The 27,699-nt window shown below is 39.6% G+C and overlaps 1 protein-coding gene across 10 annotated transcripts in view; it reads left to right on the forward strand.

Moving 5' to 3' along the window:
- LOC134211633 (protein MTSS 2) overlaps window positions 1–27,418 on the forward strand; it is a 160,052-nt gene extending 132,634 nt beyond the window's left edge. For 4 of the 10 annotated variants that reach the window (XM_062688701.1, XM_062688702.1, XM_062688704.1 and 1 more), the window contains 15 exons: window positions 1,478–1,932; window positions 2,013–2,258; window positions 2,416–2,493; window positions 2,617–2,835; window positions 4,323–4,428; window positions 4,549–5,028; window positions 5,137–5,301; window positions 7,650–8,534; window positions 9,072–9,172; window positions 9,346–9,448; window positions 9,507–9,625; window positions 9,946–10,045; window positions 10,785–11,108; window positions 18,432–18,583; window positions 26,866–27,418. In XM_062688701.1, coding sequence (XP_062544685.1) covers window positions 1,478–1,932; window positions 2,013–2,258; window positions 2,416–2,493; window positions 2,617–2,835; window positions 4,323–4,428; window positions 4,549–5,028; window positions 5,137–5,301; window positions 7,650–8,534; window positions 9,072–9,172; window positions 9,346–9,448; window positions 9,507–9,625; window positions 9,946–10,045; window positions 10,785–11,108; window positions 18,432–18,583; window positions 26,866–26,973 — 3,641 coding nt within the window. In that variant the 3' untranslated portion in view covers window positions 26,974–27,418. Of the gene's footprint in view, window positions 1–1,477; window positions 1,933–2,012; window positions 2,259–2,415; window positions 2,494–2,616; window positions 2,836–4,322; window positions 4,429–4,548; window positions 5,029–5,136; window positions 5,302–7,649; window positions 8,535–9,071; window positions 9,173–9,345; window positions 9,449–9,506; window positions 9,626–9,945; window positions 10,046–10,784; window positions 11,109–18,431; window positions 18,584–18,780; window positions 18,892–26,865 lie in introns of all 10 variants that reach the window. The other 6 variants (XR_009979059.1, XM_062688707.1, XM_062688705.1 and 3 more) reach the window with 6 other exon arrangements.
- The last annotated feature ends 281 nt before the right edge of the window (window positions 27,419–27,699 follow it).

Here is a 27,699-nt window from a genome sequence, read left to right on the forward strand (position 1 = left end):
TGCTCAAATGTGATAAACAACTTGGTCGGTGTAAGGGTACATCAAAATCTACTCGTTGTTTATTCTGTTCTTTGGGTTTGTAGGAAGGATGCCAAGAATTCCGCTCGATAATACATGATTAAGAAAATGTAGATAAAGCCACGTAAATAGCGAAATGTGGAAGTTTCAACCGGCCAGGGCAAACGGAATTCTGTCTACTTTTTTTAACTCATCCTATCAAAACACTGTTTTTTCAGCTAATGTTAAACGATGAATTGTCAAATGATAGCTGGGCAATGTCAAGTCAAGAAAGGATATCCGATGCACACAAATAGATTCAAACAGCCCATCTCATTTAATTATGACGTTCCCAGTTGAAATGGATCAGACTGTTTTTAAAGCCTCATGCGGAAATTTTTTGGCGAATCTCGAGACCGCCGAGACCGAGACCACAATGAGCCACAAATAAGATTTTGGTTCACCGAATTCCGTGAATACTTTATAGTAGGTTTAAAGAACCATGAGCAACAATTAAATTTGGATTAGAAAGCTGTACGAACAATTTCTAAACAGAGACAATGTTGTGGCAGTTTCGGGTCAAAATCAGAGTATATGAGGGCTCTAGTCGAAATTACGTTAACGATAAAGTGGAAAACTGCGAAAAGGAATCGTATCTCTTCCCAAATAATAATGTTAAATTCTTACAAATTTAGGAGGCAAAGCACAAAAAACGAAAAAGCAAGAATTATGATATTTTAAATTTGGTAGATATTAACATTCGAAGCTTTTTATTTGAATTAATAGCAAATAATGAGATGATTTTGTTTAGAAAAGTTATACCTGCAAATGAACCTAATTAGGAACAATGCAATTTGGGATACGATACAGTTTGTGATCATTTTTTTGTTGGGGCGTAGAACCACTGCGTCCATTGAGTTGAACTTTTGTGGTATACCTTTGATTACTATTAACTATTCGCATCTTGTAGGTTGATCACCATTGTAGTTGATAATTATCACCATAAAGTAAACAACCTGAGAAGAATTAATAAAACCCACTACCTTTCCAGGAATTGCAATCCAAATTCTCCTGGTTGCATAAAGCCACTATTTTGAAATTTAGATCTATACTTGACAATGCATCACAACTGCAAAGCAGATGCTTCGAGGTTTCACGTTCCATGTTACAGAAACGACAAATTTCATTCTGAGATCAATTAGAATTAATACACAAAAATACTGATCATCGTTTCTTTTAGCATACATGCGTGTTTAAATTCGAAAAATCAATGAGAAACATGGCTTTCCTTTTTTTATATGATGAATATGAGAGCTCCGAGATGAAGAAGGGGAACCTAATTACAACTCGAATGTGAACTGTTATTGATTGATATTATTTTAAACAACTGTTTAGCAACTTATATCAGAATTCACCCTTATAAATATGGAAAATGCTTGAATTTACAAAAAAAACTATGTTACTTTCTTTTTATCAACAGGTGCCACCAAAGAAATTGGTACCGCACTGACACGGGTATGCTTGCGGCACAAGGCAGTCGAAACGCGGATGAAAACCTTCACCGCTGCCATCATGGACTGCTTGATTGTGCCGCTGCAGGAGAAACTGGAAGACTGGAAGAAACAGGTAGCCATCATAGATAAAGATCATGCCAAAGAATACAAACGCTGCCGGGCCGAGCTGAAAAAACGCTCCAGTGATACACTGCGATTGCAGAAGAAAGCCAAGAAGGGTCAAACCGATAATTTGCACATTCTGGTGGAGTCTTCCATGCAGGACGTGACGCTGAGGCGGAGTGAGCTCGAGGAGGTCGAACGGAAGTCGCTCCGCTCCATCATGGTCGAAGAGCGGTCACGTTACTGCACCTTTGTAAATATGCTACAGCCCGTGGTGCACGAAGAGTGTGAAGTGATGTCAGAACTAAGTCACCTGCAAGTAGGTTTTTGGATCATACGGTCAATTATGTAACTGATGTTTGCTTCAGCACTAATGATTATATTAATAAAACTTTACAGGAAGCAATGCAAATAATAGCAGTAGTCACGAAAGATCCAACAGTCCTGCCCCAAGCTTCGGAAGAGCTTATTCTTGAGTCAAAAACGAATATTAATCTTTACCCGGACTCACCAGGTGGGTCAAATTCTCAGGGAGCTTGCTCGAACTCGTTAGGATCTCGAAAAAGTTCCGTATGTTCAATCAGCTCCATCAACAGCAGCAGTAGTGGTTCCCCTGGGCACCAATTCCAAAGATCTCTATCGCAGGTATGTAGATTTACGGTTCTTGATGGCTTGGTTGTCAAATACGCATGTGTTACTAGAATGTTTTATGTGTTACAGCCAGTAATTTTTTCTTTAAAATGCGTTGTCTTGTTTAGTTGATTGATTTAGTTTATGTTTATTTTTTATCTTCCGTTTTTAGTACTCTCCGGCGATACGTTTGAAACCAGGTGAATCTAGTGATAGCGGATTTTGTTCTTCGCCAGCTTTAACTTCACAGGTTAATTTAGTTTTTATTTAGATATTTGCTTTTAGAATTGTTTCCTATCTTTATCGTTACTATTTCAAATCGTTATAATTTATGTAAAAATAATTGTTATATTCAATCTAACCATATTTTAAGGCATCCACACTCGCTAGTCAGTCACATGCGGTTTCGACGTGGCCACCGCATACGCAGGACGGCAGCACCTCCGCCGATCGACCGCACACAATATCGTCAGCATACGAAAAAGGCCATCAGCGGCCGGCACTAACCGTCTACACGTTCCAAAATCCTGAAGCGATATCGGAAAACCAAAAATCTCCCGCCAACATAGCGTGCCGGCCGCCACTTCCAGTTGTGAGTATTTCCGTAGAGTCGTACTACACTCAAGTGGTATCAAGATTTATCGATTTATATTCCCATGCAACATGCCTTCTGGGCAATAACATTGCGTTACGTCGAAATTTTATTATTCATATATTGACGACAATGCTATCTCCGTCATATCGCTTTCGTTGCAGAAGAAAGTTTCATTATTTTGCTAATTTGTCAGTTTTATGGACTTATAAATTTCAAGAGTGGTTGCCCGCAGCCAAGCTTCTCATGGTGATGTCTCTGCAAATGAACCATTTATTCTTATTAAAATATGCAACTGTTTAATTAAAGACAGAATACTGAGGATATTACATTTGGAATGAGCTGCAGGCATTTGATAGTGAAGATACCTTTTTCGGAAATTATAAATTGTTATTGGCAACCCCTTATTCCACTTTCGCTAAAACGATTAAAATTCAATAAAATAGATGTTTTTTAGATTGCGAGGCCACTGTTTTTAAGAACCACTCAAATTCTACGATCTATTCATTACGTAATGCAAAAAAATATTGTTTTGAATTTCCCCTCCCCCTAAGGCACACTTTTTGTATGAATAATAATTTTGTATGGATCGTCACACTTCAGGCAACCTCCTATAAGCGTAGGGGTTCGTTCACAAACTATGTAACACTAAATTAAACCCCATGCATACTCCCCCTCGTAATACTTTTTGTATGAAAAGTTTATTTTTTTATGACCCCTGGCCCCCTACAACGTTACGTAATTTGTTAACAGCCCCTTACGTAATTTATCCAGCATTTCGCGCGCGGTAATAGCTGCCGTTTTTTGACACTTTTCTAGGATGCTGGATGGATGTCACCTTAAAGTGAAATTCAACAAAATCCTGCGCCAATCGCTTCCAGTCGCCCTGAACGTTTAGCCCCCTTCAGGTCTTATTCTACTGTAAAAAGTCATCGTGTACGTAGCCTCCCCCAAAGCCTATGGCCTCTTCCGGCATACGTGACCAGCCCACCGTATTCTGTCATATTGTATAAGCTTAACAATATCCAGCCCTCCATTCACCTGGTATAACTCGTGATTCCTGTGACGCCACCACATGCCATTCTACTGTTTAATGCCTAAGTGCCTATGTTTCATGGCCGTAGAAAGCCGCCGGAAGAATCAGAGTAGTGGTTACAAAGTCCGTAATAAGCCCTTTTCGCAGCTGCAATACGCTAACCATTATACTAACAAAATTAGCAACCCAAAAATTTCCGTTGGAGACAATGTGACAATGTGACAAACTGAGTAACAAATTACAGAACTTAGTCAACTGACCAAAACGAACAACAGAGTAGATCGGCCAGATCGTCAAGTATCCACAATTTACATTTTACGTTGAATCAAGATTTCGAAAGTTTTCCAATTTGTGTTCTCTATATCCTACTTTGATTAGGATTTTTTACAAAAGTATCCAGTTCCGTTTCTCATTACAATTATTATCTGAATATTTATTTCTTCTACAACAGCGATGTTCATCCCTCGAAAGGCCTCTATCAACAGCTTCCGTAAAGAATTCCAATCCAAATGCTCCGCGACAATGTCCATCACCAATTCCTGCCCACATTACCAAAGGTAAGTCTCAGATACTTTCTATAATTAAATTACATAATTTAGCTACTGCTAACTTCAAAGTAATTGCGGTGCGTTACAACGACTACTAACCATACACACCACGATTCGCCAACTCCACAGAACACCCTCAATTACAACCCACCTACGTCAATATGACGGAACTGGCATCGATGGCTGCCTCAAGGAGTACTAACAATAATAATCAAATCGCAACTAACCAGCCACAGTCGTCTATGGCACAAACCCCAGTGCAGCAGCCCCAACAGATGGGATACCAACAACTGCAGCAGCCAAATTCTCCAGTACTGTCGTCGGCATCTTCGCTTATATCGCCGGATTCGAGTGCAACCAATGCCATCAGTTCGCCGGATGTATCCGCCTGCAGTACCCAAACACCTCAAAATACGCCTCAGACTGGTTCACCGCAGACGCCTATCTACAGTAGTAGTTCGATGATTGTTCCTCTAGTCAGCGCACACAACAGTACCGATGAAAACGGTGGTGGTATGAGCACGGCTAACGGTGATGGATGTGGGCCTCTTTTGATAGCCGTCGATGGAATCGCAAATCCAAAAGATGTAGCTGCTGGCGGAAATGAAAGTAATAATGATAGCAATAAGGCCCCATCGTCGTCTACTACCACTAGTGACCTCGATAATAACCAACCAAACCAATCTAACACTAACCACCAATCCCAATCCACCGCAGATAAAGATATCCTTAAATGTACCGGTTCAGTTTTAGAGAAAACGTCGATGTTCGAGCAGCAGATAAACAACAATCAAAATACGCCCTCGCGAAGCGAACCTATCTACGGGCGAAAGGGTGAAGACATTTACAAAACCACGGGTCTTCTGTCGGAACGCGATGCAGGTTAGTACACGCTGAGATGCTCTCTTTGTCTGGTCTGTCTGTATCTAAAGGTTCTGCGACGGCACTCCAGTAGATTGTATAGCGCGTTAGATATGCTTCCTGATTCTCAAATAATTATAAGTTCAAGTGCATGCATGTTTTGCGGGAATATTTTTTATTCGGAACATCTTAAAATCATAAACAGGATTTTTGCGATATATTTTTTTTGCAGCCCTAAACTGCCGTGAATTGCAAGTCAATCCCATAGACATCAATAAATGTGACTGCGATTAACGGCAGTAAACAGGGTAGCAAACTATCAAAATTGAACTTCGGCAATAAATTTAAATACATTCTAGAGCCGATTATTCAGTAACATATTTATTAGTTAGAAACTCGCTTAGGGGTTGTACAATTTGGAATGATTTGTTAGAACCTCTGGAACTATTTGTTATAACTCCAGTCACAGAGAGAACCTCGATTGAGACACAAAGTAGGAAATAGTCGTAGACTCAATCAATATTGAGACCTCATATAGCGTAATTGGTAAAAGCATAGCATTACCAAGCCAAAGCCTCAATTTACAGATCTTAGGGTGCTTCTGGACTTTTGTGATCTCTGTTTGGTAATACAGTACTGGAGTGTTTTTGAGTTCACATGTGTGAGCAATATTACATTCGGATTAATTCAGTGCACATTAGATTCTAACGATTCACAGTAAATCGGCTGCTTAGCCGACTGTGAGCGCCTAATCTCAAGACTCCTGCAGCTGCCGTCCCAAGCATAGTTGTCCCATGTCGTTTTTAGTTGATGGCTTCTTGCTGCCCTGGTGGCCAACAAAAGACTCGATCAATAGATTTAAAAACTAGTTAGGATTGCTGGCAAGCCTAGCCTTTTTCTTCTTCAATGGCTCTACATTTCAACTGGAACTTGGCCGACTTTTCAACTTAGTATTCTATTGGCATTTCCTCAGTTATTAATTGAAAGCTTTTCTATGCTAGCCATTGCATGAGTATGTATCTTTTGTGGCAAGTACGCCATGAGGTCTGATAAAGAAATAACTTGTCGGTGCAAATATGACATCGCCAGCATAGTGGGAATGGCATCGTAAAAAAACGACATGGGACAACTATGCTTGATACGGTAGTTTTTTCTTTTAATAAATATATAAAAAATAACAGAAGATGAATTTACTTAATATAGAACAGGTCATTACTTCTGTGTGCATTCCAATTACTTTATCAGCCCAGTGCCGTTCGCTAACTGGGCTGATGTTTTAGCCCAGTTAACGAATGGCTGCTGTAGATTGTCTGAATAAAAATATAAATATTTTTGGAGGCGATATTGGATTATAGAGAATATGTTATAGTCATGTTATTGTCAAGTCAATGTGAAAGAATCATATAGGGTGGTCTGGATTTGCATCAGCTTGAAAAGTTCTATGTTATTTGGATGCGTAGTGCAGCTTTCTTTATAAGCAGCTGCTGGCGTTTCCTCGAACGTTAAGGGTCCCCAGGTCCGATCCCACCGCGTGCAGCGTGTTCCACGAAGTTGCCGGACTCTATCCGGTTATCTGTTGAATATTGTTTTCGCTATTATTTCTTCATACATTCGCACTTGGTGTCCAGCCCACTGAAGTCTGCCGTATTGTATACGATTCACAACACTTTTGAAAAAAGCTATGGACAAATTAGCCAAATAGCATGAAACAATATTTTTGCCAATTTATTTGTGTGCGATAGAATGAAATTGCTGCCACACCAATAAAACCAGATGAATTTTTATTTGGTCATGTAATCAACCAAAAAGTACAAACTAGGAACGTTATAAAATAATCGCATGACTTCTTGTGTATGATGTTGAAACTTGAAACAGTAACCATCAAACGACATGGCATGCTTTTTTAAATTTTAAACAGTAATTACAATAATGTTGTAATCATGTATCCAAGGGTTATTTATTTTTGGGTTAATAACGAGAAATCATGTCTTTTTCAAATATTAGATTTAATGAATGAAATCCTTTAGCTAAGCTCCATTATCATGCTCATTAAAATCATTGCATGTAAATTGTACATTGTAGAAAAAAGAAATATAATAACGATTAGTATTATCTGGTTATTTCCATTTTATTGCTGCCTGAATGCTAGCTTGTTTACACGTATAATTAGCATTTACAGTGTTATTATAAATATCATTTGTTTGCCTTGTTTCTTTTTTCATTTTATGTTATTTTTTATGTACTCGCCTGTGTTGTGATCCCGCTCATTATGCACCGCTGCCAATACCTTTTCTAATTTAATGAATCGATGTGCAAACGCCACCGCTGCTGCCAAATAATTTGCTATTCGCTGCTGACACGCCTACTAGATCGGATCGACAAAGAGACCATAGAGGAGCTAAATAATCTAATCGGTGAACTAGACCTATTTCAAAAAGAGCACGAACTTCGCTTGGGAGAATCGTCACCACCTTCCAATCACATGCGGGAGAACGGTCTGATCTATTCTAATCACAACAACAATGGGAACCTGTCGTCGAACAATAGTGATTCGGCAGGCAGCGATCGAAACGACAAAATATCAATCTCCAGTTCGATGAACATCGAAGGGATAAACATGTCATTCAACAGCACCTCGTTAGGAAGTGAGATTCCTTTTGACCACAGCGATGATACGAGCAGGTTAAACTCGGAGCTACCGGGCTCCGATTCTGTGGATTATTCCAATACAGGGTTTGAAAATCCGTCATTCATGCATCTGAACGATTCGGAGATTGTTGTGATGCGGCAGAACACTTTCGGCAGAATTGACCCTGAAAACTATTACAGTCAAAACATGAGTGAAGTTGTCGTATTACGATGCAAAGATATTGCCAAGCCAGATGCAAATCGGATAGAGGATACTGCGAGTGTCGACAGCCAGCAGAGACTGAGTTCATTCAAGTTGAATTCCAGATCAGCGTCGCCAGCACTTTCCTCATTTGCTGTGTCGCGATCCCCAACGCCATCACTGTCGATGCCGCAATCAAATGCAACAACTCCCACGATGGCGTCACCGCAGCATAATATTGCTATCAGCATCTATAATAATAATAACCACAACAGTAACCATGTGATAAATCTACACCAACAACAGCATCAGCAGCAGCACTTCACCAACGGTAATGAGAAATGCTCGTTGATCTCCATGCCTTCTGATGAGCGTATTAATAGAATTAAGCCAGCAATCACGCCACGACCCGCATCATTATCTGGTTTGTGTTTTTCGTACTTTTTATGTTTAGTATTAATCATATGCATTTACTAGTGCAATTTCACTTTATGTTTGGTAGCCATCTCAACTCCATACTTTTCATAGTTCTCTCACATAGTACAGTCACAATATCAGCAAGAAATTGTGTAATGATTCTATCATTAATGCGTAACTCACTCTCACAAGATAAGTAAACTGAGCCTAAAACAATATTTGATACTAATGCTAGTAAACCTGTTTTGTTAGAGTGGTTATTCTACTCCCCTGGACCATTGTTAAGTATCAGATCATAATTACATATCATTCCATCCAAGGTAAATTCATGAATGAACTAGAGATGTATTCATTAGAACATTTAAAACGTAGAAACTGATTGTTTTAAATGCTCGAATTAGAATGCGTATTGGATTGTTATATGTACTATCGTTGTTAAATATATACACTGAAATTGAATTTTCATTCTTGAAAACAAGAATTACCAAACCAAAATTTTTATTTTCGAGAGGTCAATCATCTCACCATATATTTGTTCTGACAGGACCCAACCGTGTTGCCAGACGGTCATCCGTGAATACGGTGAAACCACCGCCACCCGTAAGACGAAGTTCCAGTGTGACGCCCAGTCCCAATATAGCAATGGTAAATCGAATGGCACTGCGCATATGCATATTAGTCCCATATTTACTGAGGTTTCTTTGTATATGGAACATACTAAGAATAATAATAAATGTTTATTTTGAAATCCACATGATTTACTTTAGAAACCAACTAGTTGTGCTTTACCCTTCAATATATCCTATAATTTTCTACAGGCTTCACCGAACTTGGTCCAGCAAAGTGTTGCGTATACGTCATCGGAAAGTTTACCACCTCCCCCTGCTTATCTTCTTGATAGCACAACTGGAAACTCACTCAGTATGTTTTCTTGTATTTCGAATTTTGAATGGAACAATATTTAAACATTTAATAACAGTTCCAGGCAATGTAGCGGGCACTGTAAAAGCACTCAATGAAATCCGGCACAAACCCGCCAGTCCTGGTGTTCTGAGGCGTGCCCAACAGAATCTACCAAGCCAACAAACCCCTACTTCGGTAAGCATATTTTATTCTTTGTTCTAGGTTTAAGTACTCGTTTTTCTTTTAATAATACTTTTTAATTTCAAACTACATTTGAATTGGCTGATCACACACTGACAACACTTTCAATACTCTTGGGCAGCCCTGCGCTAATACATACAACAGCACACCTAAACAAGATCTATCGAGTACCACTCCTATGCCTTATTCAACACAATCACCGCCAAATTATTTACCTCCTTTGAGTGATAATCCCAATACGGTATGCATGTCACGTTGACTTATTTGCCATTCAATATGTATTATATATTAAATTTTAAATAATTTTTCACCAGTCCACCTCCCGAAGTACGAAATCATCGTCCCATCAGCAAAGCATTTATGCACAACCCAAGCAAATTACAAGTATGTCGAGCTTCCGAACAGCAAGTCCAGGTATGTACCCATGATGATTTAAAATAATACGAAAAATTTCGCTTGAAATGTTTAATTCATCCCGTGTTGAATTTCAACTTCATCAAATGTTTTCCATCCCACATGTTTACCCTAGTTTTAGCCATCAGAAATAAGCGAATGCTGTTTTACCTTATTGGTTGGCACAGATTTTTTTAAACTCAATAATATTATGTATAAGTACAACAAAAATCAATAATTATATCTCGGCTAATAAATTTTATTTTAAAAATTCAACAATAAATCAGATTTCATTAGACAATTGTTGTTTCTACAATATTCCAAAGCAGCATTTAAAATAAAAATAGGTGAAATTTACAATAAAGATACTTTTGATCATTCATGCAAAAACCATTTCGAAAACGAACAAAAAAGTTTTTGTTTCCAACAATATTATTTCCATAGAACTTTTATTAAGGTAGTTCAAGCGATCTTTTCGTATACACTGCCACCGCAAGCATAACTGTTCTATATTGATATAAAATCTATATCATTAGGGGCCGTACACATATTACGTAAGCACTTATAGGGGGGGGTATGTCGTTTTCTTACGCACCATATAAATAATTTGTTTGTATGAAAGAAATCTTCCATGGGGACAGGGGGGATTGAGATCGAAAAACCCAGAAAAATTTCTTACGTTATAACTGTACGACTCCTTATGGGACAGTAATGCTTGCAGCGGCGGTACATCAAATAATCAAAGTGTTTGGTCCAACAGGTCCGCAAAAGCAAAGCACAGGCTTCCTAGCGCAATTGAACGCTAGAATTGCCCCCAATAAGCCTCAACCACCAGCATCTCCGCAGCACCATCAGCAACAACAGTCATTCACCTATACAAGCGCGCCGTCTAACGAACCCGCCTATCAGAAGAGTGGCCAAGCGGATCAGCGATCAGCATACAGCGCCAGTCATCCACCGCATCAATCCCCACATGGGATCTATTCATCTGGATCCCAACATGCATCTGCTCATCAGCAGCAACAGTCCCATTATCATCAGCATCAGCAGTCATCGCATCCACCTCCAGTCAGTCAACGAGACGGTAAAAATCAAGTTTATCCTTCCGCCCACTCTCAAATCCCGCAGGCACATCAGTACCAACAGCAAACAACAACCTCGCAATATTACTATCAAACACAGCCGCAGCAAAGTTACGCCACTCAGAACATTTACGTTTCAACTAATCCTTTTGCGACCGCGAGTCCGGTCCATGGCGTGTCCAGTTATTCGCCCTCGTCGTTTGGCAAAGCTCCCGCTCGAGATAGCAATAGTGGCGCGAACGGAAGTGGTGGTGGTGGCGGTGGAATTAACAATACGCACGACAATGCCGGCCATGGTGCTTCCTACAATCGTTCAAGTAATTCCACTTTCAACGATATTGCTTGTTTTAATGAATTTTTGGTGCTGCTTTACTTGACTACAAAACATGACTAATATTTGTTTGTTGGTTTGCTTATCTCACTTGCTTTGCAGTATGCAAGTATATATTACCGTTTGCAGTGTGCTGTGCAGTGAATAATTTCGTTTTTAACAGTATAAATGGCCAGGAAAGTTGCGGCTGTACTTTTAGTATGTAGGATTTATCTTTTAGAATTTAATCGTTTTCGTTTGTTTTTGCCAATTCATTTGTTCAGCAAAAGTTCGTGATTATTGAGTCTATTGAAATTGAACTCGATTAGGTATGTGCTAAATAAAATGCGAAACTTATTGTGGATTGGCACAAGACTTTGTCATCCCAGCACAAAAGCAAGTTTTTCCGAAGCGGATTAATCAGCGTACTACAGCTGATATTAATATTTTATTTCTTCAAAAATCAGGCAATTTTTGTGCTGGGCATAACTGCAGAGAACTTTATTCGAACACACTTTCGAATTTATTTAAGGTCATGTTCAGGTTGCAGTGTGATGGAAAATGGCAATTTCTTGTGCCAGGAAAGATGAAGCAGAAGATAGAGCCAGAAATATCAATCACTGAATCAGTTACTCCACTATAATCATCAGCACCAGAATTTAGTGAAATTAGTCGCTTTTCTCGTGGCTTTGTATGTATAAATTTTGATTTGACATTAGCTTCCATTTTATCCCAACTAGCAAAAATATTTGGTCAATGACGAATTCCTGTATTGCCTATTCATAGATAATGTAGGTAATATCAAATAGTAATCATTGAGGAACAAAACAATCAACTTCTGGATGTTGATAAAACTATGTGTTCATATCATGCTTTTTATTTCTTTTATTCCTTTACACCTTCTAAAGTAATTTATCAAATTCTGTTGTTATTATACAAATGTAGAGACACAGGAGAACATAGTTAGACAGCTTGTTATTGAGACTCTGGCTAAATTTCAATCCTATTTAGCATACAATTAAATTCTAAAAGACGGCTAACGATTCTACCGTAAATAATAGTTTTAATTTCTCTCACTTTGGTTATAAATTATACATGCCACGTGTCAAAATAAGTAGGCTTTTTATACGTAATATTTTGTAAGCATCCATTTATAAATACCAACTTAGATCTCATGATGGTTAGGGTTACTGCTACTTGAATTCATAGCATGTACTCATATCAATAACAATCAAAAAGAAATTATTGGACCACAAATGGTGTTGTTTCTTCTTTTTTGATTTTTTCAGCAGTGAGCACGCATGATAGCAATAAAAAAACACACATCAAGCAGAAATCATATTTTTGCGAATATTATTGATATAGGAATATTTTATTATGGTTGTATGACAAACTGGGGAATGTCATTCCGCGGAATGTGACATTTTTCGGAATCTGAGCAATTCGTGGAATTCCATATCAAATGACCCATTTTGCCGAAAATTTCATTGAGGCATAATTTTTTAGCTGAGTTGCAAATGTCACCTCGCTGGTACTCTGAATACTGTTTATGTTTATTGTGTAACATCATCTGACATTGGGTTGTCTTAATGAAAAATAAAAAAAAAGTACATTTAGCTATTCCAATCTTCTTAAAAACGCAGTCATATTTAATCTAGCCGCTGTAGAACGGAAAGCATTGTTCAGAGGATACATTTACATTAAACAAAATTGGGTACTGTATGATTTTGTATAATAAACATGTACTGATAAGTTTTCTACCAAATTTAGAAAAAAAATCTGATTTCGCTTCTATCACGCCTAAGTTTTATACTTTACTAAAAAATATGCAGTTTCCAAACAAAATTTTCAAATGAAGTTTTGAAATATGTTCAGACTGTAATATACTAGTACGTACTGCCGAAGAAGTTCAAGGTGCAATTCCTTAAATTCCTGAAGAACAATTCCCCTATTTTCTGTTTAATTAAATGTCAGGTGCATTTTGTATGAACAAATATAGTTTCGTTTGACCGAGCATACGCTGCACAGCAAGGGATCTAGTTGTTCCCCAACAAACAATTCAGGCTGATTATGCTCCTTTTTAGCCTATTTTTAATGAAATAAGTTCTTAATCTACTTTCAATTTTGTTGGGTCTAGACTTTATTGGAAACTAGTCGACCCGGCAGACGTTGTCCTGCATAGTAAGCGAAAACATGCGTTCTTAACTGCCCAAGCGGAATTCCTATACAAATCTTAATTTCAGTTTTTCACGATTTACTCAACTTAAGTCGTGATTTTCGTAAGAAGAAATATCATATAAACCCGTCGGAAACAATAACGAACATATCTGCTGAAGGAATGAAGAAAATCCATCCAGCCGTTTTCGAGTTATGCGGATACGAACACAGACCATTTCATTTTTATTATGTAGAAGAAGAAGAAGAGAATATATGCTGCATAATTGTAAAGAAGATACTTGTCATATGAACTATGAAACTATACTAAGCATTTACACAACATGTGATATATTTTGTTCGGTAAAGGTATTGGAGGGTAACCGCTCCCTTCGGTGGGGTTTGATCCCATGAAACCAGTACGCTAGACAGGTACTTTCCCTACTATGCTACGAAGGACCTCCATCATCCTCCGCAGCTTAGCGGGTACTGAAGTTTTTTTTCGACAGTAGCCAAATACAGTAGCCAATAACAGTAAAAATGCCATCGGCGTGTTAAAAAATATTCCACGGCGTGGGCAGTTTTCATACGGCGGTGGCGTGAGAAAATCGTCGGCGGCGGCGGCGCACAGGTCTAGTGTAGTCGCCATTTGGCTTGCTAATCTTGCCAAATTGAAAATCCTTGGATCTCGCAAGAATTTTATTCAATCGACTGGCTTCACTTAAATTGGAAACATTTGCACAAAGGTTTTTCCAGTCGGATCGCTCAGTAGAACGTAGAGCCTTCTTGTAAGTTTTCCGAGCCAACCTGAAAGAATCCGTCCCTGCTGAATGGCGTTCCAACTCCTTTTACAGTGCTTCCTGAGCTCAGCCAAATCGGAATTTCACCACGGAGTTCCTCTTGAGGTTTTTACAGAACGCACAGAGCAAGCTTCATCGAAAGCTTGCACGATGTGCAACGTTGTACTATCAACTGCATTATCCAAGTCGGTAGGAGTTTCTATAGAAGCTAGATATCCATGAAATTTGGTAGAGAGCAACTCTGTATAAAGTTACCAGTTGGTTGAACGAGGATTTCTAAAACGCAAGGTCTGCGAAGTAACATTCAAATGATCAATGTAGATGTAGCGGTGGCCTGATATAGATTCCTCATCTGACACATGCAAATTCGTCAACTCGTGACTGATTTTATTGGAGCAAAGGGTTATGTCTAACACCTCTGCTCTATTAGATATCATAAATGTTGGACGATTGCCTATGTTAAGTAAACCAAGTTCGGTACTACTTAAGCCGCATCTCAACTCAAGGGTTCATATAAGCCCGGCCCTGATGGGGTGCCATCTTCTTTTATTAAAAGAAGTATCGAATGGCTACTGGCTCCAGTTCAAAAGATTTTCCAGCTTTCAATCTCCAGCGGAGTATCCCCTTCCTATTGAAAATAGCCGAAATGTTTCGCGCGATGTTAATAACTACAGGGGAATTACATCGTTATGCGCCGTATCGAAGCTGTTTGAACTTGTTATCATTGATTACGTCAGTGCACACTACAAGCAACACATCAGCACAGATCAGCATGGCTTTGTGACTGGGCGCTCCACAACTATGAATCTACTGTGTCTAGCCTCGTACATCACGGAAAGTATTACCACTCGGGCCCAAACGGATGTGATCTACACAGACCTTCCTGCTGCGTTCGATAAGCTGAATCATGACATCGCGATTGCAAAACTGGACCGATTAGGTAGCTTTGCATTAGAAGTTCATCATACAACACATTTTGAAATTTAGCCTCTGGAATGTGTTATTGACAAACTACTAAATGATAAAACGCACATTACTAAATGATCGATAACATCCTTGGCGACAACCGATCAACGTACTTTCGTGCAACGTCGGGTATACCACAAGGCAGCCATTTAGGACCGCTGATTTCTATCTTGTACTTCAATGATGTCCATCATGCTGTTAAGGGTCCACAATTATCATTTGCTGATGATCTCAAGATATTCCTACGTATCTGCTCGGTTACTGATTGCCATACTCTCCAAGGTCAAATCAATGCTTTCGCTGATTGGTGCACTACGAACAGGATGGTTGTTAATCCGACAAAATGTTCCGTTATAACATTTTCACGCAAAAAAGAGCCGATTATCTTAAATTACCATTTGCTGGGAACTACAGTCGAACGGGTGAATCACGTGAAGGATTTGGGTGTGGTTTTAGACTCAAAACTGACATTTTCACACCACCTTTCATACGTTGTCGACAAAGCGGCTAGAACCCTGGGCTTTGTCATGAAAACAGCGAAAAATTTCACGAACGTCTATTGTCTGAAATCGCTGTACTGTTCTTTGGTGCGCTCCACATTAGAGTATTGTTCGTCAGTATGGAGCCCGTATTACAACAACGGCGTAGAACGTATTGAATCTATTCAACGGCGTTTCCTGCGGTTTGCGCTTCGAATACTAGACTGGAGAGACCCGCTGCATCTTCCTAGTTACGAGGATCGCTGTCGCTTGATTGCCTTAGAGTCACTGCGTATCCGCCGGGAGACAACTGAGCGAGGGAAATCACTTGGTAACCTAATAATGAGTGTTGTTTTGTTACCACAACACTGGTAAAAAATATTTTCAGACATTAGGAAAATAGAGTCCGCTTTGAGAATGAAACTCTGATACACTGCATGGAAGGCTTTGATACTTTCTCTCCTTCACTCCAGCAACTTGAAAGCAGAGTGAATGAAGCAGAACACCTGATGTGCTTTGGTTTTATTCTAGTAGATCAAGCGTAACACAAATAGTCCAGTCGTTGCTTCCATGGATATCAGAGCAAATATGGCTTGGCGAACTCTGTTGCTTGTTGTTTACGCAGAAACGATCGCTCATAATCGATGCTTAGTATCCGTCTGAGCAAGGCTGTTCACTCACTGACATAGGATGCTATGATTGAATTATATCAATGCTCGTTTGCTTCACTCACGCTTTCAATGCCTGCTGCCGACAATTATCGGAAGGCCTTTTGAAGTGCAATATATGACAACTCGTGTGAAAGCATCCGTAGGAGATGGTTCATAATGTGCTAAAAAACGAACAATGACGTATTTCCTGACGGGGGTTCCGCCAGTCACATCAATTGTAACAGCACATACATATCTGGTTGTTAGTTCAGAAATAAGTGTAGCAACGATAGCGTTGTTAACAAGTACACATATACGCAGCATTGATCGAGAGTTTGCCATTTCTTTACTGAAAGCACCAAAAACCGGGCTCACTAGGTTACTTTCTACTCACTAGGTAGAAAGTACCCTTGCGAAAACAAAGTTGCTGCACCAAAGCCACTTGGGATTTGCTAATTTGCATAAGTCTACAAAGAATAATCGTTGCTGTTCTTTTATACTGAAGATTGATTTGAGCTATCTTAAGTGAAGCCATTGAGAATTAAGATAATACACCCCACAACTTCAGCATCAGCAACAGCAACGATGAAACCAAATTGATATCTTATCAAGAACGTCAAAGACGAACCACAGAGTACAATGTGTATAATTCATAATGGGAATCTATATAGGTGACTTAGCCGTGCGGTAAGACGCGCGGCTACAAAGCAAGACCATGCTGAGGGTGGCTGGGTTCGATTACCGGTGCCGGTCTAGGCAATTTTCGGATTGGAAATTGTCTCGACCTCCCTTGGCATAAAAGTATCATCGTGTTAGCCTCATGATATACGATTGCAAAAATGGTAACCTGGCTTAGATGATGTTAATAACTGTCGCAGTTAATAACTGTGGAAGTGCTTAATGAACACTAAGCTGCGAGGCGGCTCTGTCCCAGTGTGGGGATGTAATGCCAATAAGAAGAAGAAGAAGAAGAACTATATATAGGTGACAATTTGTTGAAAAACTAAATAAAAACATACTCATAATCCTCAAGTTGAGATTTTATAAAAGTAGCCGATTATCTCGGAAAAGCAAAAAGTCAGCTACGCCATAGCTCCGGTTAGCGCAGTAGGGGCTCAATACTGTGAAGGGTGCCCTGGTGCTTCACAGGCTCCGTTATTAGGTTTTTATTAGACCCCCTAACCATTCATTCGTAGGCACGGTAAGCATAAAGCCGCGTCACACCGAGAATTAGCGGTCACCTGTATGGTGGACTTTTACCATTGGAACAGGCAATCCGTAGCGTTATTCTTAGCCAGATAATTGGCTGCCAACACCAAACAGCTATCTTGGCTCTTGGGGAGAGAAGTTGACATTGACTTTACGTCAACTCTCAATGTGGCCGAACAGCCGGCTGGCTAGCTATTACAATCTTCTTAGAAACGCGGTCATATTTAACATAGCTGCTGCAGAACGGAAAGGATCGTTCAGAGGATACATTTATATTAGACAAAAACTGGGTGCTAGTACATTTTTGAACATTGTAAGATTTTCTTTTACAATATGTCAAAACGTTAAACATTCAAGGGAGGTTGTATTTGTTTCATGATTCTATGTTTATGAGCATGTTAATAATAACCTTTTTGATAAATATTCATAATATCAAAATAATCGTGTATGTATTTAAATGTTGTGCTAATTGAGTTATTCCGGGAAATGTCATTCCGCTTCTCCGGGTTTCCGCATAGTGGGGTTCCGCAAAATGGAATTCCGCAATTTGTCATACAATCGTTATTATTACTGAAATTCATTTTACAATACACAAAATATGAATTCGAAAAGTACACGGTTATCCATAGTGCTGCTTTAAATCCGCAAAAAAACCTATAATGTCACTAGGATAATACCCTGTGCGTGATTTTGCATGTTCTTCAACCAGTCCCAAGCGATGCTACTCGAACTAAAGTTGATCGTTTTCCTCTTACAGATCGTAGTAACAGTGCCAGTAATGCGAATTCAAATAATGTTCTCGCAAAAACTAGTGCAGGTTTTTTGGAAAACCTAAACGCCAGGCTAGCAGAGCAACGACTATCCGGGAAGGCTTTTGCCGTGCGAAACCTCATCAATAGCAAAGCACTGGTAAGTTTAGTTTACTGTTTGGTTGTCCGTGATGAATACAGGAATTTATCGTTTATTAGTTTATGTTTGAATTAGATACCTATCATCATTTCCACATTATCCTGTATTGGCAAACGATGAATTTCCTGATTGTCAGCTATGTGATCAAATGTATTTCATACTTCTACTTTTTCTTCTGTTATGTTCCCTCAATTAAGGACGACGATCACTACCATAGTTACTATCAGAATGTTTGATCATGTAAAAAATAAAGTTCAGCCGATCAAGATACCTTAAAGTATGGTAGTTTAAATGCTTCAACTCGTAAGGTGAGACGCGATTTTGAGTTCAGCCATTTCAAAATGACAGAGACTAACAATCTAAACCACATTTTTTTCCTTTTCCGTCTAATCACTTGACACCCGGTGAGATTTTTGTTGCTCATTTCTATCGTACGGTGCACCAAAATTGCTTGAAAGCTTTGCACCACACCATACGCGTTATTATAAAATGTACTACTATGGCTTTTCAAGAAATATTCGGTGATAACTACCTCAAATAATTGACTGTTATCCAATGTTTCGTCACTGCAGTACCGTGCACGCACCATACTTTGCGCAGTTAAGGAAATGCAAAATTGAATCAACTCGTACAACTTACAGAAAGTAGCTATCTGCCTGAAATAGTTTCCATGCTGTAGTATTATTATCATATTATTGTTTGAGAACTAAATTTGGTACAAAAATTTGAAATAAATAGTAAATTGAACTTCAAAGCAGACCCCTTATTATATGCCTAACTTTGCGCACATAACTTGGAAAATTTCTAACACGAAGCAAGCGTCTATCATACAATTTTTCATCCAAATTTTATTTTTTCAGCTAATACTACTATTACAATTCATGTTCATTCCATTTGTAGGCATATTTGAGCATATTAGAGATGATAAGGATGCCCAGCATTATTTTCTTATGATTCGACATACTTAGTATGTTTTCACGTCTGTTGGTGTATGTACAGCCTCATTTATGTACATTGGCCACAGCTAACAAAAGTTCTTTTTTGCGTAAACCCTATTTCGACGAGGTATATCATAAATGTTGAAAATATCGAAGAAATACGAGTTGTGCGCAAAATTAGGTACACTGTATTGAAAAATTGTTCCTAACATTGCGCATCATATATTTTAACGAAAAATGTAAATAACTAACCAAATTCTCATAAGATGGCTTCAACAATATTATAATTATTGGGTCCATGTGTAATCAGTTGTCAACGAATGTAAAAATTTACAAAAAATACAGTTTTTCGAGTAAACCGTCACTTGTCATATGTGCTAAGAACACGCCATTTTGGTCATTTTCACTGTTTTCAGTAAAAGTTTCGACTATTAAAATGAAAAATGTTTCATTTAACAGCGAAAAAATGCATGCACTGTTATGATAACATGTATATTGTGCTGACAAGTTATAATTATATTTCGAAATTCAATTTTAACGCATTCTATTACAAAAATAACCGCAAAATGCGCAAAGTTAGGAGCTGCGCAAAGTTGGGTGCGTGCATGGTATATCAATAGTAATCATAAAAACTTTGTTGTACGAGAAAGGCTGAAAGGAGGTAAGATGTCCATGAACGATAAAATATGGAATGACTCTCAAACCTTATTATATAGCTTTTTTTTACAGTGTAATTTATTATGAAACTGGTTATTTTACTATCACTTGAGCCTTCGAATGCAAAATCAATTATCCTTTGTTATATGCCAGAGCAGATGAAACAAATGTTATTTTGCTTCTTCTGCTATCTACGCTTCCATATTTTTCTCATGTACCTATTTTGTAACAAAATTTTAAAACACAAAGTTCATCGATTTCAATCACTCGAAATAAGAAACCTTAAGGTTAAAAATCGGATCCATAATTTATTTAGGTTATAACGAAACATATAACACTGAACCACCAATTCGACGCCACGATACACGATTCCAGGCCACATTTTTTCCATCCTCAGTTTCTTCTGCAGCGCGTAGTAGGCCCGACTTCCACTGATCGATCTGATATCAGGAATATCAGGATCGAAGGTAGACGAATTCTTCAACCACCTCGAAGGTATCCCCGTCTATCGTAACCAGTGTTGTGAAATGTAATTGGCATTCATTTATATAAATTTACTAGAAATTTTGTCAGAAGCTTGATATCAATTTATAAGGTATAATGAACTTGTAGCGCCCAAATGTTTCTGTAACTTTGTCTAACATTTTTTTTTTAATTTTGTTCAAGTGCTTTTTACTCTCTACAGCATTAAAATTGATATTTACAGCAATGTACTTTTAGACTAAAATAAAGAACCACTCAAGCGTTGTCAAATATAAATATGTGAATTCAAATTTAAAATATTCCAAGACGTATTCACCACCAGTTCAACCATTGTTGTTTCGCGAAACAAACAAACTGGATGGATCTTTGAAAATCGTACTACGACTCTCCTCACCTCCACCAATCCTCCTCCTTGACTTGACTTGATGGACTACAGCTGCTCATCAATAAGCCTACGCCGAATGGAGTATCCTTCTCCACTTGACTGGATCCTGAGCCCATTGCTTCCAGACGCCCTGAAGTTCAGCGCCCTCAAGTCCTCTTCAACTGCGAAAAGCCATCGTGTATGGCTCTTCCATGTTCTTTACTAAAGGCCGAACTTGTCCGGGGCCCCCTAAATGTCACAAAAAGGTTGATTTTGGTAATAAGGATCTGTGGAAAAAATTGTGTGCTCAAAATAAATTAAATTTACTGTATGAATACGCACGGGCACGGCAAATGCTGGATAAAGCGTACCATTGGTACTTCGCGTACCTGAAGGAATAAAATAGACCCTATCTCGCGGTCCTTAGCCTCCTATCGGTCGGTCCTCAACTCCTATCCCTACCTCCTCGTGGTGCTGGCCGGAATACGAGCAACCTTAAGGAAGATCGGGTAACCAACCCCGGTGGGAACTATGGTCGTAGGCTGACAGGGAAGGTGGGTTTACTCCTCTCCGGAGGTGCAAATCTTACTGAGCGTCTGTTCTTCATGTCAGGATCAGTTCACAATAGCGTCTGTTCTCCATGTTAGGGGCGGCTGATCATCGTCCGAGTGCCAGCGATTTACTCTAAGTGAAACTGTGCACCATGGTCCACCGGGAATAAGGAGAAATGGTCCTCCGGAAATTTGGGGGGTTTGGTGTCAGGCACTGCAAGCCAGCCTTTAAAAAAACATACGCAACGAACAATCAACAAGAGAGTACGGACCGGAACCATCGACGAAGATCACTGCGACGAAAAGGGACTAACGATTGCAAACTCGGTTCGTGGAAATGCAAATCTCTAAACTTCATCGGGAGGAATCAATAGTGCCAACATTTAGAGGTAATCATACCATCTACCAGAGCTGCGGCAACACACACTAGCTGGGACAAGCTTTCATAGTGATGGGCGATAGGCAGGTTGAGGATCAAATGCTGGTTCTTCAACTTCAGCATAATCAACGTCCATAGCCCACACTCCGGAAGCACTGATGATGATAAGAACGCATGCTATGTGCAGCTGAAACGTGAGTACGACAGCCACGACGTCAAAATCATCATAGGAGATTTGAATGCTCAGGTTGGCCAAGAGGAGGAGTTTAGACCGACTATTGGGAGGTTCAGCGCTCACCGGCTGATGAACGAAAACGGCCAACGACTAATTGATTTCGCCGCCTCCAAGAATATGGCCATTCGCAGCACCTACTTCGAACACAGCCTTCCGTATAGGTATACCTGGATAAACCACTGCAGACAGAATCACAAATCAGCCACGTTCTGATTGATGGACGGCACTTCTCCGACATTATCGACGTCAGGACATCTTCTTCTTCATTCTTCTTCAACTGGAACTTGGCCTGCTTTTCAACTTAGTATTCTATTTGCATTTCCTCAGTTATTAACTGAAAGCTTTTCTATTCCCGCCATATACTGGCTGTGCATGTGCTAAGACAAGACAAGAAAGCTTCTCTATTCCCGCCATTGCGTGTGTATGTATCTTGTGTGGCAAGTACAATGGATACACTATGCCCAGGGATTCGAATGTTTCCAACCCGAAAACATCCTAGACCGGACCGAGAATCGAACTCGCCATCTCCGGATTGGCCTACGCCTTTGCTCGCAAGGCTACTGGAGACCCTAAACAGAGACGTCAGGACATATCGTGGCGCTAACATCGACCCTGACCACTATCTGGTGATGGTTAAACTGCGCCCAAAACTATCTGTCATCAACAATGTTCGGTACCGACGACCGCCGCGGTATAACCTAGAGCAGCTCTGCCCAACGTACGGCCCGCGGGCCGGATGCGGCCCTTGGCTCCATTTTTTGTGGCCCGCGGCATGTTAGAAAAAAAATACTTCATAACCGGCCCGAAAGATTTTCTGTGTGGCTAAAACCTTCCAATTTTTTTCTGAGCTAGCACGAAGTCGAGAGATGCAACACGGGCCTGTTTTGCTGTTTATGAGGCAATCGCAATACGAATGAAATTTTTCCAGGACGAAGAACTTGTTAAGGAATGCATATTGGCTGTTGTTGATATGGTGTGCTCTTAAAAAAAGTCTCCTTCAGTAGTATTAATTTGACGTAAAGCACGGCGAAAAATTAGAGTTTTCACAAAAGACTTGAAAACTACGTTCTGTGAAAAAGCCACTTGTTTCTGAATCTGCCTGCTTACAATCGATGAAAATACTGAACGTACAAACAAGGCACAGGTAGCTGCCTTCATAAGAGGAATTGATGATCATCTTCAAATTACAGAGGAATCAGCAGCTTTGATCTCAATAAAGGAAACGACTACCACAGATATAGACCTAAGGAAATCTGTTGAGACCTGTATGAACTCTTGAACTCTTCTTTGAAAACTTGAGGCCTAAAAATTGGCCTTGGAAAAGGCCAAAATAAAAGGCCGAAACGTCAGGCAAATAAAACTCACCGTTTTGAATACATAAGACTAAGAAAGCCAAAAAAACCTCCAAATAATGTTAACGAAAATGGAATTAGAACACCAATTCACAAGCTGCATAATTCTGAATGATTGAGTGGCTTGAACTTTATAGTAGATGTCACCAAACATCTCAATGACTTGAACATAAAGCTGCAAATTAGGGATCATCACGTCGAACATTTATTATACAACATGCAAACTATTGAAACAAAGTTGAAACAATTTCCCACAATTGATTGTGACAACTGATACTTTTCTTTAATCCTGTAGAAAACAGTCGAACCTTTTCAACAGAAATATTCAAACCTATTCTCTATTTTTTGAGAACACAGTTCCTCGACATCGTTTATTAATGTGAATAATATATTTGGAATGGAGATAATTGACCTCCAATGGGGGCTCAAATTGAAATTTCAGAAAGACATATCTTTCGTAAGATATTTTCTTTTCCCAGAAGTACATATCTGTGTGAACAACTCTCATCAATAATGAAAGCAGAAAAAAGTAATTGTTGATCTTCATTATCTGCTTGCGAAATTCGATCACCGATTGCGAAATCAATATGCGTCGAGTATTGGAAGGAAGGCTACAATTCCATGTCCTGTTACGTAGAAAGAAAAAGATAATACACACACACAAAAGATCGCAATTGAATTGTGCTTGGTTTTTCTTCAAAGCATTTTAAGTCATTCTGTAAAACTAAATACCGTTCTGAAAAAAAAAAGTATTTTACTTTGGTTATTTTGAAAATGTATAAAAAATATGTACCGAATATTTTCTGGCCCGCCAGCAAGTGTACTGGCTATTCTGAAAATTAGCCCGTGGCTTGAAAAGGTTTGGCAGGCCTGACCTAGAGCGACTGAAGCAGGGTGAGCTCGATGGGGCCCCTCTTGAGAACTGCTGGAATACAGTCAAAGCAGCCATTAAGGCTCAAATTACCGTCATCCAGTAATTGACGAGAAAGACAGCCACGTGCTCGTACCACCTCCCAGTCATAAAACCACCCACCGAGGAGAAAAAGCCAGATGGATGGGGGAAGTATTTTTGTTTTAAAACTACATCATCCAATACCGAAGACATAAATATATCTGGTGGATGTTTCATTTGGTTATATTTCGCTTTAGTTTTAAAAAAAACTGCCAGCGAGATGAATCACATTGGTCCCAGCCGTCAATTTGACAAAACAAACAAAAAAACTGCCTTTTGCAACATTTTTGGCCAAGAGGGGAAATCGACGATTTACTCTCACGCTCTGTTATACCTATATAAGACAGCGTGAGAGTAAATCGTCGATTTCCCCTCTTGGTCAAAAATGTTGCAAAAGGCAGTTTTTTTTGAAAACTAAGGCGAAATACAACCAAATGAAGCATCCACCAGATATAGTTATGTCTTCGCTATTGGATGATGTAGTTTTGAAACAAAAAACTTTTCCCATCCAGCAGGAGACTGCTTTTTCTCCTCGGTGGGTGGTTTTATTACTGAGGGGTGGTACGAGCGCGTGACTATTTTTCTCGTCAATGACTGGATGACGGTAATTTAAGCCGCAGCGGAGAACAACGTCAGGTATGTGGGACGAAGTCGACGGAACGATTGGTTCGACGAAGAGTGCAAACAGATTCTGGAGGAGAAGGACGCAGCGAGGGTGGTCGCGCTGCAGCAAGGTACCCGACAGAACGTGGACCGTTATAGACGGAAGCGGAGACAGCAGACCCGCCTTTTTCAGGAGAAGAAACGCCGCCTGGAAGAAGCGGAGTGCGAGGAGATGGAACAGCTGTGCCGTTCTCAAGAATCACGCAACTTCTACCAGAAGCTCAACGCATCCCGTAAAGGCTTCGGCCGCGAGCCGAAATGTGCAGGGATAAGGATGGGACCATCTTGACGGCCGAACGCGTGGTGATCGAAAGGTGGAAGCAGCACTACGAGGAACATTTGAATAGCGCTGAGAGTACAGGCAGTGAAAGTCAAGGCAGCGGAGGAGATGACCACGTCAGTTCAGCGGACGATGGAAGTCAACCAGACCTTGAGGAAAGTTAAGGTTGCCATCCAACAGCTAAAGATCAATAAAGCAGCTGGTAAGGATGGTATCGGAGCTGAGCTCATCAAGATGGGCCCGGAAAAGCTAGCCACTTGCCTGCACAAATTGATAGTCAGAATCTGGGAAACTGAACAGCTTCCGGAGGAGTGGAAGGAAGGGGTTATATGCCCCATCTACAAGAAAGGCGACAAGCTGGAGGTTGAGAACTTTCGAGCTATCATCATCCTTAATGCCGCCTACAAAGTGATATCCCAGATCATCTTCCGACGTCTGTCACCATTAGTGAATGCGTTCGTGGGAAGTTATCAAGCCGGCTTCGTTAACGGACGCTCGACAACGGACCAGAATTTTACTGTACGGCAAATCCTTCAAAAATGCCGTGAATACCAGGTCCCAACGCACCATCTGTTCATTGATTTCAAGGCGGCATACGACAGTATAGACCTATGCTATAGCGCTATGGAAAATTATGGACGAGAACAGCTTCCCTGGGAAGCATTGAAGCTTGGAAGCTTCCCTGGGACATTGTCGGCCGAACATTTGCAAAGGTGGCAGAACTGTACACCCGCCTGAAACGTGAAGCAACAAGGTCTGATTCCACCGCGTGCAGCCAGCGAGCGTGTACGTGGCCTTCCACGAAGTAGCCGGCCGCTATCTGGTTCTCTGTTGAATATTGTTTTTGCTATTATTTCTTCCGACATTCACACTAAGTGACCAGCCTACTGAACTCTGCCGTATTTTATACGATTCACAATATTTTCTTCTTTGTATACTTGATACAGCTCATGATCCATGCGTCTGCGTCAAACACCTTTTTCTAGTTTCCCTTCGAGTATTGTACGCAGCACTTTTCGCTCGAAAACCCCGAAAGCTCTCCGGTCCGCCTCTTTTAACGTCCATACTTCATGTCCATGAAGGGCCACTGGTAGAATCAGAGTTTTATATAGACCACATTGGTATTGAGCACAAAATATCATATTGCTATGCGGTTAATGAAGGACAGCTGTCAGAATGACAGCATCTGCTTTGTGTAAAACAACGTGGGGGTGCCCACAACCAATTCACTTCCCCTACAATTGCCATTTTTTCCATAATTTTAACAATAATAATAATAATATACCCAGTAATGAAATTCGTTCAACATGCTTAGCTTTTCCTTGTCTTTCAATTCATTTTTAATTTTTAATATAATTTTATCTATATTCTTGCTCGATTTACCACCTGATCTTTTAGATTATTCAACCATCTTTCAATATTTTGCAGCCTGACCCTCGATTATGTCACGAATCTCTAATGGATCAAATCAAGCGTGGTGCGACGCTGAAACGCAATCGAACGATCAACGACCGGAGTGCGCCGAAAATCCACTAATCACTCGTATCACACCGGAGAGCGAATAATCATCAGGTCAGATGAGAATCTGTTCACAAGAGGTAAACGTAGAGTAGAACATGTAAGTATGTGTTCTGTGCGTTCGATCATATCAGATCCACAACTCAAGGCCCGTTTGTAGATTGCACTATTATTGCAATCCGCTCGAGTTAACAGCTGAAAACTATCCTGATAATATAAAAATACACACATATTTCGTCCAAAGTAGGAAGAAAAGTAAAGGAACAGAAACCTGTATTTTCCTTTGTTTCAGTTAAGTTATATTATTTGTTATTTTTTATCGCCAGTCGAAGCAGAGAAGAAACATCGCTGAAAAGGTAGGATTTAGCAGAGGAATTCTTTGAAGAACTGATTGTAATCAAAATATTTTTTTATTAAAATTCAACAACGTAATAACCGTGAATAAATGGAAGTTAATTATACATATTTGAAATGTTATCTAATAACTAACGTGTATTTAGAATCAGTTTAGGATTTACTGCATTAGTTAGAATGCTGAAATATCACAAAGGCAATGTTACGCTCAGGCATTGCCGCAACTAATATGTAAACTGAAATTGAATCTTAAACAGCTTTCATTCAAACAACGTACGTAGGAAGTACGCTTTCGTTTTTATCTCTCATCGTGTCTTCGAATGAGCACAACTTTTACATTAACATTATACATATACTCATGAAATTTATACCAAAGGAGCGACTCTTCAT

Source organism: Armigeres subalbatus, chromosome 2 (assembly GCF_024139115.2).
Source record: "Armigeres subalbatus isolate Guangzhou_Male chromosome 2, GZ_Asu_2, whole genome shotgun sequence".
Lineage (NCBI taxonomy): Eukaryota > Metazoa > Arthropoda > Insecta > Diptera > Culicidae > Armigeres > Armigeres subalbatus.